The 13,231-nt window shown below is 50.4% G+C and overlaps 1 protein-coding gene across 1 annotated transcript in view; it reads right to left on the bottom strand.

Annotated features, from left to right (window-relative positions):
• Positions 1 to 8,202: 8,202 nt before the first annotated feature.
• The window catches only part of LOC116984851 (protein FAM180A-like), a 13,316-nt gene continuing 8,287 nt past the window's right edge, over positions 8,203 to 13,231 (bottom strand). The window contains exon 3 of the mRNA XM_033039274.1: positions 8,203 to 8,628. Coding sequence (XP_032895165.1) covers positions 8,293 to 8,628 — 336 coding nt within the window. The 3' untranslated portion in view covers positions 8,203 to 8,292. The remainder of the gene's footprint in view (positions 8,629 to 13,231) is intronic.

The raw sequence follows: 13,231 nt of genomic DNA, 5'->3' as shown, positions 1-13,231 counted from the left end.
TCATTTATTAACATTATAACCAACCCCACCACTCACACATTGGTGACAATGTAGAAAACCCGCACTCATTTGGGATATTGGGAGGAAACCGGAGCAATGGCAGGGCGGGGCGGGGCGGGGAAATACGGCCATGGGGAGAACGTGAAAAGTTCACACAAACAGCAGCGGAGGTCGGGATGGAGCCTGGCGTGAAGCTGTAAGGCAGCAGCGTGAACTGATTGCGGGATACTTGAATAAACATACATCTGCCCGTCGCTATTTTGAATGCAGCAGCTAGTGCAGAATCACCTGCTTAGCTGGTGGTGGAACTCAGCTATGGTGCCTTCCACGGCCCTCGCCGAGGAGATACCGGCTATCCTACCTGCTCTGGCCCAACGTGCCGGCGGCAATACACGTCGGTCTTTGATTCGTTAGTGCTAAACACGGGCAGAGGTGCAAAATCAGAAACAGCCAGCTTAGCTGGTGACTAAATGGTAATCAGTTCCATTCTTAACTCCAGGTAATGACACATGAAACCTTTATTCCTCAAATGTTTAAATGTCTCGCTTCTTACTTTAAACCTATGCCCTCTAGTTCTAGACTCCCTTACCCGTGAAAAAGATTCAGATTATCCCTCATCAATGGGAAAGATGATGGAGGCAATGGTGACAGTCTAGTGCAGCATCAGTATCGCCGGGGGAAGGCCAAGGCTGAGCGGCAGAAGGTGCAGGATCTGGGCCAACAGCTGCCCCACGGTACACGTTAGTTTTCCCCCACAGGGCCATACCCGCCGCTTGGTCCATCCACCCGCGAGACCATTGAGCGTCAAAGATACACTAATGACTGGGATTATCCATGTAGCTACGAGGAAAGGGCAATATTGGGAGGAACCCGCGCCTTGTAAGGAAGAGCGCAAATGAAAATTATTACTTCAATGGGTAACAGTGCAAAGTGCGGAGGTACCATAAGATTCAGAGGTCCCAGGCATGGAACTAAAGTGTTAACGCGGGTGATTCTGAACGTCAGGGGGTTGCTGGCCTTGTTGCAATAAGTATGGAATATCGAAGTAGGGAAGTAGTGATGGAGCTTTGAGGCGCTGGCGAAAGATCAGGCGAAGCTTTGCGCACGGTTCTGGTCCCCATATTAAAGAAACGTGCTCGCATTGGAGGTGGGCCGGGGGGCTGGGGGGGGGGGGGGTGGGGGGCTGCAGCCCATACACTTTTTTGGTGAGATATGCTTCATAACCCGAAATTATCCGACCCGCAGGCGTATTTCTCTCTTCTACCGAGGACCTCCGACATCCAGAATCTCAGAACAAGCGCACAGCGAGCGCGGCAAAACCACGATATTGGGCAAAACCACGACCAGCCGTGGCGGAAACCGACTGCCCCCCCAAAACCCACCCTCCCCTCCGCTCAACGGCCGTTCAATCACAGTGAGGTTCACAGTCGAGATATGGGGCAGTGAACGAAGCGCTGTGATTAGCCGCCGAGCGGAAGGGAGGGAGGGTGGGCCCCGAGAGAGAGAGAGGGGGGAGGGGGTGGGGGATGATGGGGAATATATCCCCCCCACATTGAGTTGAGGGGTGGCCTGTATTATCCCCCATTTTTTGGAGGTCGAGCAACAACAAAAAATAATGATTGTTTCCTGCCTCTAGCGTGTCCAAACCCTTAATAATCTTATATGTCTCAATGAAATACCCCCTCATCCTTCTAAACTCCAGAGTGTACAGCCCAGCTGTTTCATTCTCTCAGCATATGACAGTCCCACCATCCCCGGAATTAACCTTGTAAACCTACGCTGCACTTCCTCAATAGCAAGAATGTCCTTCCTCAAATTAGGGGACCAAAACTGACACGCAATCCTCTCCCAAGCGCACGGAATTAGCGGTGAAACATCGCAGAATAGTCGCGGTGATGAGGAGTTGGAGGCGCCGTCCCCTCTCCGATTACAGCGTCCCACGCCGATCGCCACTTTCATCGCACCGCCCAAGCTCTTAGCTTCGTCTGCCGACCCCAAGTAGCCTTTCTTCACCCATCTTTGGCAAACTACCACCTGCCGGCTGCCAGAGGACGCGGTGAGCCGATCACGGGCCCCCCTTCCACTCGACTCCCCGGCGACACATTGATCTGCGCTGAGACACCGAACCCCGCTGGGAATGAGGGACCCCTAGAGTGTATAGGAGTAACATCACAGATGACGCAAGTGATGACCACCGAAGATGGCAGACTCTAGGGCACAACGTGCTGGAGGAACTCAGCGAGTCTAGCAGCATCTAATGGAGCAATATCGATAGGTGACGTTTTGGGTCGGGACCCTTCTTTCGACCAGTATATGGGGGGTGGGGAGGGGGGTGCAGGAAGCTGGAAGGGACGGGAGGCTGGACAAAGCGTGCAGGTTGACGAAGCGGGGATGGGGCGGGGATAGGCTGATAGGTGGACAAAGGCCAGAGATTTAAGCAAGTGTGAGACTAGAGGGTTGAAGAGTTGAGAATTGTGGCACCAGAAGGAATGTGGGAGCGGGGGAGGCAGTGCCGGATTTACATATAAGCTAAACAAACTATAGCTTAGGGCCCCCACTTTCTAGGGGCCCCCCCGAAAAAATTGATGGGCCTCGAGGTCTAGGGGGGCCTCCGGCCAAGGCAGAACACCTACCGTTCAACTCTGGGCGGCCCCCCTCTCTATCTCTCTCTCTCCATCTCCCCACGCTATCCGTGTCCGGGCCGTCGGGCTCCGCTCGCTCCTCATCCGCCGGCACGGCAGGCCGCCTTGCACATGCGCACAACCACGGCCAGCACATCTTCGGCCGCCCTGCGCATGCGCACTGCAACGGCAACTGGTCGGCGCTGGGCACTTTCTCCCTCGCTTTGAATTGTGGGAGATTTGGCCGCCATGGCTGTCCGGTCGTTGGGGGCCTCACAAGTGGAACAGCTCTTCATCTAAATCCGGCACCGGGGGGAGGGGAGAAATAGGTACGTGTAGGTGGGGGGGGGGGGGGGGGGGGGGGGGGGGGGGGGGGGGAGGGAGGGAGGGGGGAGAAGAAAGGATTTAAAATTGGATAATTCAATGGTCATACCGTAGGGTTGTAGGCTACCCACGCGGATTATGAGGCGTCCTTCATCCAGTTTGCGTGTGGTCTCACTCTGGCAATGGAGGTGGCCCAGGGCAGAAAAGTCAGTATGGGAAGGGGATGCTTAACAACTGGGAGATCCGGTTGGCCTCGATGGACCAACGGTCCCCTGTGCCCCACCTTTACCTCCACGATTTCCAACTGTTCAAACCTACTGTGTCACACCTTCTTGCTTTAATATCTGGCCTTTGTTCAAACCATGTGTCCATCACCCCCCACCCACCCCACTCCTCGCCTGTGTCCACCTCGCCACGCTTTAACCTACTTGCCGACTCTCCCAGCTTTCTCTTCGCCCCCCTACAATCAACCTGAAGAAGGGTCCCAAGCCGAAGCGGCACCTATCCATATTACTCAGAGGCGCTGCTTGACCCACTAAGTTAGTGTCCTTTGGTGTAAAGCAGCATGTGCAGGACTTTGTCTCTCTATGGCGGATCCCAGGCTTGAATGGCTTTATAGGGAGGAAGCAGGAAGATTACGAATACACCTGCTATAATCTCCCAAAGGTACACACAAAATACTGAGGTAACTCAGCGGGACAGGCAGCATGATCACCAATGCATCCACGATTTCCAGGGCCACCTCCTTGAGTACTCTGGGATGCAGACCTTCAGGCCCTGGGAATTTATCTGCCTTCAGTCCCAACAGTCTACCCAACACCATTTCCTGATTAATGTGGATTTCCTTCAGTTCCTCCCTCACGCTAGATCCACGGTCCCCTAGTATTTCTGGGAGATTGTTTGTGTCTTCCTTAGTGAAGACAGAACCAAAGTACTTGTTTAACTGGTCTGCCATTTCCTTGTCTACCATTATAAATTCACCTGTTTCTGACTGTAAGGGACCTACATTTGTCTTCACTCCACGCCTCTTGAAGAGCGGCGCTGACTGACAGGAGCCACTGAGAATGAGTGTAGATGGAAGGAGAATGCAACATTCTGACGCACGGCCCAATACACACAGGCAAGATGTGTAGGGAGGAACTGCAGATGCCGGTTTACACCGAAGATAGACACAAAATGCTGGAGTCGCTCAGCGGGACAGGCAGTATTTCTGGAGAGAGGGAATGGGTGACATTTCGGGTCGAAAGCCTTCTTTGAAACGCCATCCATCCCTCTCCAGAGATGCTGGCTGTCCCGCTGAGTTACTCCAGCACGGCGTGTCACAGGTAGATATAAGGCACCCGCCGTGTCAGATTAAGGAAAGAGCTGAGCAACGTCCAAAAGCAACAAAAAGCAGATAAGGCTGAGAACGTTAAAAAAAAACACTCTTTAAGGACATAGACCTGAAACATGAACTGTCTTGCTGTCTTTTTCTTTTCACGGTCTTGCAGAATTTGTTTTGTGTTGTGTGATTCCACGTGCAGGATTTTCATTGTATCTGTACCTCACGTACTCGTGCACGACAATAAACTCGGCTTTCTTTACACAGATACTGCCTGACCTGTTGCGTGTTTCCGCACTTTCTCTGTTCACTTTCAATTTCCAGCACCCGCGGTTAAGTTTTTGATTTTCATTTTTTTTAATGCGGCATCGTTACCAGCATCGGAAGGGAAGGACCGCAGAGTCTGGGCACAAACTGTATTTTTAAATTGAATAAAGTTTACACCTGCAAATGCCGGTTTACACAGAAAAATGGACGCAAAATGCTGGAGTCGAAACCCGAAACATCACCAATTCCTTCGCTCCAGAGTTGCTGCCGGTCCCGCTGAGAATTTTGTGTCTGTCCAAGTTGAACGATCCCGGGAGAGGATCCCGGTTTAAAGGCCCGGCCGAGTGTCCTGGGAGAGGGTCCCAGGTAATGGTCCTGGCCCGTCCTGCACCAGGTCTCGGTGCCGCTGGAGAATCTGCTACTCCGTGTCCCTCAGACGGCCGGAGCACCTCACCCCTTCCCCGGCTGCCAATCTCCCCGGTCCTCCTCTCCGCTCCCGGCAGCACGACGACCCAGCACCCAGTTCCCCGAGAAAAGGAGGCTTTTACATCGACCTGCAACAACCCCCCCCTCACTCCACCGGCTCCGCGTCCCTCACCCCGGCCGCCCAGTCCGCGCGTCGCCCCCGCGTCCTCGGTGTCCCCTGCGTCTGATCCCGCTGGAGCTGGCATTCGGCCCATCAGGCCTGTCCTACCATTCAGTCACACAAGGGTTTCTTGGTCCTCCAAAATATTCCAATGGAATTTAAACTGGAGGTGGTGGAGGGAGGACTTAAGCCAGAAAGGGGTTTTGGGAAGAAAGCGCTACCTTAAATTTAGTTGCATCTGGTTGGGTAACTATGGTAGGGTGAAGATTATTCCGTGCTTTAATTGTGCGGGGGGAGAACTTATATTGACCTTAGTACCACCTCCCCGCTATTCAGCAAGACCAGGGCTCGTTCATAGCGCCTCCACGTTCCCGTCAGCCGGTGATACATCTGAAGAAGAGTCTCGACCCAAAACATCACCTATTCCTTTTCTCCGGAGATGCTGCCTGACCCCCTGAGTTACTCCAGCTTTTTGTGTCTATCTTGGTTATAACTTCTCACCCCCTGCATATTAAGTCTCCCCCTGCCTCATCACCCTCTGCAGCGCCTGATCTCTGTGTTAAATGTGTGAGCCCGTATTATTAACCAGTGATGTCCAGAGCTGGGGGAATTCTGCCTGGAGAGTCTTTCCGCTTCTTATACACACATTCCCTACCGCCCGCAGCCCTGGCCAGCAGATGGCAGCAGCGGACCTCGGCTGTGAGCTCTCACATTCCCAGAGAACGGGCAGGTATCGCCCCCCTGTGGCTGACATTCCCGGGACAGCACTGAGGTACTGGCGTCCTCCACTTTATTCCTTCTATCTCAATGAACATTTCGTGATCTGACTGCTTTAAGTGAAGACATTTCACGGTTGGGAATATTGGGAGATTTAATTCCCAAAAATTAATTAATGCAAAGGATCCACTATCCTACTCCGTGGAGTCTCTTCCCTCTATATCCCATCGAAACTGCTGAACTGCAGTGCTCCAAAGACGGGTGTAATCGTTTACTGCACATCTGCATGGATATGTAGGGAATGGAGGGGTACGGATTATGTGCAGGCAGATAAGAGTTGATTCCGCACAGACATTGTGGACCGAAGGGCCTGGGCTTGTGCTGTATTGTTTTATGTATGAAGGAACTGCAGATGCTGGTTTACACCAAAGATAGCGGGCCAGGCAGCATCTCTGGAGAGAAGGGATGGGTGACATTTTGGGTGGAGACACCTCTACAGACTGAGAGTCAAGGGAGAGTGAGACACAGAGATATGAGACACAGAGATATACAGAGTCTATGTGCACAGACTCCCACCTCTGCAGCCTCCTGCAGTCCAGACCTCCCCCTGCAGACACTTCATCTGCACTCACATCCCAACTACACATTTTATTTGTGACTCACTCACAGTGCTTCAACCCAAGTGACCCCAGCCCTTCGGCACGTTGAGAGCAGCTCCACAACCCGTCCTTGTCAAATACTTTGGTCAGTCTATATGTCATGTGCCTGGGCTCTCCCCAGATGGACCATCACTATCAGGATTTGCCAATATTACCGTCACTGCCCCCTCCATGAGTCGGTTAGTCCAGCACTTGGTGTTCTTTGGAAATATTAAAACATTCAACTAAATGTAAATGTTGTTTCGCAACTTTTAGTCCCCATTTTCCGTTACCCCTCTGAAAGTCCCTACTTCCCTCTCACTCCCATTGACTCTACTGGCAGTCCCTCCCTTACCCCTATCTCCAATTACCAGCAGCCCCTCCCTTGCCCCTCACTCCCATTACCCCGCAGTCCCTCACTCACCCTCACTCCCACTATTCTTGCATTGTTCCTACCGTTATATCAGCAATCCCTCCCTTGCCCCTCACTCCCATTACGCAGCTGCCCCTCACCCTTATTACCCCATTCACTCCTTCATTCACCCTCATTCCCATTACCCCAGCAGCCCCTCTCTCACTTGTCCCTCAGCCGTCCCTCACTTGGCCCTCAGCCCCATTGCCCCCACTGGCACCCCTTTATGCCAGGCACGTTTTATCGAGAGACTGTGAGTTAAATTATGCTGGTGAGGGAACTGTGGAATGTCTTGGCTTGAAAGAGAAATAACGTATATTTACACAGAACCGTTCCTGACCGAGGAATGACCCGGAGTAGTTTATAGTTGGTGAAGTTGTTCCAAAGTTGTTGATATAAAAGTCAGAAAGTGTTTTACAGTGTGTGTGTAAGGAGTGAAGGAAGATTGAATCCAGACCAAAGGCTTGGTGACCTTTGTCGTTACATTAGGTGTGCATAACAAACAGATTTACGAGGAGTGTGAGGCTCTAAAACCCTCGACTAAACAATGGAAGCAACCAGTTACCAGGCAACATGCAACCTGATTTGTACGAGCGGCTGCAGCGAATTCAGCTGGAAGGGGAGAGGCGCAGGGGGAGGCTGGCTGGGCGCCACTCTCATGCCCTGCAGCGATACAGTGCTGGCACCTTGGCAGGCAGCCGCGGCGGAGAGGGAAGCAGTCTAGTGCAGAGGGGGGAGAGAGCACAAGGCTGTACGCGGGTGAATGCCCAGTTGCCTCGGCTCCTGTACTCTCCAATAACCTCTGATGAAGTGAGAGGGTCCTCACCTTATTCAAATATCACTTGCCAGGCTTTTTTTCCCCGCACCTTCTCTCCAGCTCGTTATGTTTTCTTTCTCCTTTTCACTACCTCGATGTATTCGTACAGGATAATTTGACTGGAGAGCAAGCTAAGTTTTTCACTGCATCTCAGTATATACCAATACCCACACTGATATCAGCTCCCAGACATAATACACACTCCTTAAACGAGACATGAACCCTGTCCTTCGACACACTATCAGCCCGGCTTACTGAAGACTTTCAGCGACCCCATTCCTCAATTCCCGCGTCGCTCCTACACTTGAATAATTGGGTTAGAGGTGCGGACATTGGAAGGGGAGGGGGAGGTGGAAGGGAGGGAGGGGGGGGGGGGGGGGGGGGGGGGGTATGGACGGGTGGGGGGATGGAGGGGAGGGGAGTAGGGTTGGAGGGGAGGCGAATTGGAGGGGGGGGGGTGGAGGGGAGGGGAGGGTTGGAGGGGAGGGGTGTGGGGTTGGAGGGGAGGGGGGTGGAGGCTGATTGGAGGGGAAGGGGGTGGAGGAGTGTGGGGATGGAGTGGGAAGGGCAGAGAGCAGCAGGTGAGAGTCTAACACCTCACCACTTGGCGGGTCAGGTCGTGGGTTACAGCGCCCACAAGCTGGCAGAAGAGACTGCCCCAGAGCCGCCGGTGCTCGGGGTCGCCGCGCCGGCCCTGGTGGGCAGCGTAGACGGACGCCAACAGCAGCTGCTCGAAGTTATCCATTTCCAGTGTGTCTCCCAGAATCGGCACGTTGGCGAGGGTGTTTTCAATGGCGCGGGGAGTTTTGGGAACACGCCCGTTCACTATCCTGTGGAAGACCTTGGCGGGGCGAGTCGAAGCTAACTCCTCATCCTCCAGAGTCACAGTGTGGTTCTGTCCGATCGCCAACCCCCCCGACAGGAACTGAGGAGACAGAAGTGATCACACAGACAGAGACTACACAGTGATGGGCGGCTTCTGGATATCACTCATTCTGTGCACCTTGTTAAATCCAATCCATCATGTATGTGTGCATGTGTGATGGTATGATGGGTGTATTCAGTACACGGTGTGCAGTCAGCCTATGTCACAGTCAGTGCTTCAATGCCAGAAAAAATCTATCTTACTTAATGAAATATCGTCCTTTCCGTTCTTCTGAGAGATTGATTGTCGATTAAAATAGCAAACACACATTTTCAGTAAAATGGAGTGCACTGTCTTATAGCTGAGTGAGAATCTGAAGAAGGGTCTCGACCCGAAACGTCACCCATTCCTTCTCTCCAGAGATGCTGCCTGTCCCACCGAGTTACTCCAGCAATTTGTGCCTAACTTGAATAATAGTGCACTATCCAAAAACTACGTTTAGAACATTACTTATCATTTGTTTAATAGTGCAGGAGAGAACTGCAGATGCTGGTTTACACCGAAGATAGACTCAAAATTGTGGAGTAACTCAGTCAATAGACAATATACAATAGGTGCAGGAGTAGGCCATTCGGCCCCTTGAGCCAGCACCGCCATTCAATGTGATCATGGCTGCTCATCCACAATCCATACCCTGTTCCTGCCTTCTCCCCATATCCCTTGACTCCGCTATCTTTAAGAGCTCTGTATGGCTCTTTCTTGAAAGCATCCAGAGAACCAGCCTCCACCGCCCTCTGAGGCAGAGAATTCCACACTCACAACTCTCTGTGTGAAAAAGTTTTTCCTCATCTCCGTTCTAAATGGCTTACCCCTTATTTTTAAACTGTGGCCCCTGGTTCTGGACTCCCCAACATAGGGAACGTGTTTCCTGCCTCTAGCATGTCCAAACCCTTAATAATCTTATATGTTTTAATAAGATACCCTCTCATCCTTCTAAATTCCAGAAGCCCAACCGTTCCATTCTCTCAGCCTATGACAGTCCCGCCATCCCGGGAATTAACCTGGTGATCCTACGCTGCACTCCCTCAATAGCAAGAATGTCCTCCCTCAAATTGGGAGACCTAAAACTGCACACAATACTCCAGGTGTGGTCTCACTAGGGCCCTGTACAACTGCAGAAGGACCTCTTTTCCCCTATAGTCAACTCCTCCTGTTATGAAGGCCAACATGCCATCTGAAGAGGGTCTCGACTGAAATGTCACAAATTCCTTCTTCCCAGAGATGCTGCCTGTCCCGCTGAGTTACTCCAGCATTTTGTGTCTATCTTTACTTTGTTTAATAGAATGGGATGTCCTGCAAATTACTGACATACACAATGTGTGAGTATCTGAGAGTGGGCATGTGTTTCTGTGTGTGTGGTGAGCCTGTATGTCTGTGATTGTGTGCATCTGTGATCCAGTGTCTAGGGGTGGGAGTATCTGTGAACATGAATGTATTTGTCATGTGTATATTGTCTTTGAGCCTGTGCAAAGTGTGAGTGGAAATGAGTGTCAGCATGTGTGAATGTCTCTGAGTGTATGGATGTGTGTTTTAATCTGTGAACATGTGCTTGTGTATTGGAGCATGTGTGTGTGTGTACTTCTATCTGTGATTATGTGCGTATGTGCACATGTGTATCTGCAGCATACATGCGTGTGTTTTTGTGTATCAGCTGATTCAGGTCTGGATGTAACCAATATTCACCTCCATCCCCCACCAGGAAGGTCTTAAAGCCCTTTATTTCTTCCTTGACCTCAGAACCAGCCAATTTCCCTCTACAACACTCTCCTCCGCCTTGCGGAGCTGGTCTCACCCTCAACAACTTCTCCTTTCTCCAAATCAAAGGCACAGCTATGAGCACCCAGCTATGGACCCCAACTATGACTGCCACTTTGTAGGCTAGGTTGAACAATCCCTGTTCCAGGCGTACACTGGCTCAATCTCAATTCCATTGACAACTACATTGGGTCTACCTCCTGCACCCATGCAGAACTCGTGGACTTCATTAACTTCATCACCAATTTCCAACTTGCACTCAAATTTACTTGGACCATCTCTGACATCTCCCTCCCCTTTCTTGATCTCACCGTCTCCATCACAGGAGATAATCTATCGACTGACATTTATTACCCACTGACTCCCACAACTATCTTCACTAAACTTCTTCCCACTCTGCTTCCTGGAAGGACTCTATCCCCTACTCCCAATTCTGCGCCCATGATGAGATGTTCTATACTAGGACATCTGAGATGTCCTCATTCTTTAGGGAACAAGGGTTCCCCTCTACCATCACAGATGAGGCCCTGGCTCCTGTCTCCTCGGTACCCTGTAGCTCCGCCCTTGCTCCCCCTACCCTAGTCGCAACAGAGACAGAGTCTCCCTAGTCCTTACCTTTCACCCCATCAGCCGTTGCATAGAACACATAATCCTCCGACATTATCGCCACCTCAATGGGATCCCACCATTAGTCACATCTTCCCATTTCCACCCCTTTCTGCCTTCCGCAGAGACCGTTCCTTCCACAACTCACTGGTTAACTCATCCCATCCAACCCAAATCACCCCCTCCCCAGGTACCTTCCCCTGCAACCGCAGAAGATGTAACACCTGCCCCTACACCTCCTCCTTCGACTCTCCAGGGACCCCAACAGACCTTTTAGGTTAGGCAGAGGTTCACTTGCACCTCCTCCAACCTCATCTACTGTATCTGTTGTTCAAGATGTGGACTCTTATACCTCGGCGAGACCAAACGTAGACTGGGCAATCGTTCCGCTGAACACCTTCGCTCAGTCCGCCTGGTCTCCCGGTTGCTAAACATTTTAATTCTCATTCCCATTCCCACACAGACCTTTCTGTCCTGGATCTCCTCCATTGTCAGAGTGAGGCTAAATGCAAATAGGAGGAACAGCATCTCATGTTTAGGGCAGCAGTGGTATGAATATTGATTTCTGTAACTTCAAGTAACTCCAGCATTCCCTCTCTCACCATTCCTCCCCCACCCAAGTCGTACCAGCTTCTCTTTGTCACCCAACAAACAAATAACAATGGTCTGTATTCTTTATCATCATTACTTTTTTGCATAACTGTCATTCATTGTTCTATATCTCGCTACATCATCGTCTATATCTCTCATTTCTCTTTCCCCTGACTTTCAGTAGGAAGAAGGGTCTCAACCCAAAACGTCACCCATTCCTTCTCTCCCGCTGAGTAACTCCAGCTTTTTGTGACTATTATTTTATGCCTGTGGTTGTGATAGCCTCTGAGTGTGTACCCAGGTCTGTGTGGCCGTGTACATTCCTGATGTAAACACGTTTCTGGCCTTTGTCGCTCCATGTTTGTTTGTCAGCCTGTCCTTGTGTTTGTGTGTACCTGTGGGCATTAGTCTGTAGCTTGTGTGTCTGTGGGAACCCGTGTGAGTCTGTGTATCCATTGCCCATGGGTTTATGTGTGCCATGCATTGATGAGCAAATGTGTGTCTGTGGGTGTGTCGGTATGTCATTGTGCTGATGTTTGCACTTTGAGCAGGTGTGAGTGTGGGTGTGTGTGGATATGTGCATCTTTGAGCAGGTGTGTGTATGTGTGCGTGAGCACGTTTGAACATGTCTTTGAGCTTGTGTTTCTAAGAGTGAGTGAGTGTGTGTGTCTGTGGATATGTACATTTGTGAGCCTAGGTAAGTGTACAAGTATGTGGATTCACTGTCTTTGAGTTTGTATATGTTATCGAGTGCAAGTTTGTCTCTGTACATTGATGTTGGTGTGAGTGAGTCCGTGTATATACATATCCATGCAGACAGTGAGTCTGTGTGTACATGTCAGCTGTGCATTTGTGGTGAGTGCCCTCTGTCTCTGTGCGTCTGTGTGTGTGTAGATCCCTGTGCTCTTATTATGTTTGTCTGTGATCCTTTGAGTTTTGGCATGTGTGTGTCTCAGAGAACGTGCTTGCAAGTGACGGACTTTGATTGTTTGGTTTGTGTGAGGCAGGGTTATTTAATAATCTCAGAGAAAAGTGATCACAGTTTCAATAATTCTATAACTCCAATTTAGTTTTGGACTTTGGTTCAGCCTTGGAATGAATTAAAACCAAAAGTATTTGTATTAACCGAGGTCGATGGGGAAATTAGATTAAGCATGTTTCAATGGACACACAAACACAGCCACTGAAATAAATATTTGATAAACTCTCAGCGAATGTACATGCCATTGAGAAATGAAATTCCCCGGGGAAAAGTGAATCATCTGCGGCTAATTGACGAGGTTGCAGCTGGTCTTAGATTAAAGGATTATAATGTTGCCAAGACTTATAGTAAACCTCAGAACAGAGAGCTTTGGAAGAAAATATATCATAGAAGAAGAAAATATTTCAGATGTTAAATAAACAGTTTGTTTGTGTCTTCAGTGCATAAAGGGCTTGGTCAATGGAGTGAAACCTAGGGATGTGATGATAGTGAAAAAAAGAGTAATTAATGTCGGTAAAAGGGAAGCAATGAGGAAATGAGGAGGATTGAATCCCGCTGGATGTGACAGGATATGTTCCAGGGATGGTTGTGTGCAGGAGTGAAAACCTGAAACAATACAAATGCATTGGAAGGTCGATGTTGTGCACAGCTCGATGTGGGGAGAAGGGG

The sequence above is a fragment of the Amblyraja radiata genome, chromosome 20, assembly GCF_010909765.2.
Source record: "Amblyraja radiata isolate CabotCenter1 chromosome 20, sAmbRad1.1.pri, whole genome shotgun sequence".
Taxonomy (NCBI): domain Eukaryota; kingdom Metazoa; phylum Chordata; class Chondrichthyes; order Rajiformes; family Rajidae; genus Amblyraja; species Amblyraja radiata.
Note: the sequence above shows the minus strand (reverse complement) of the source record. Positions and strands in the feature narration are given on the sequence as shown.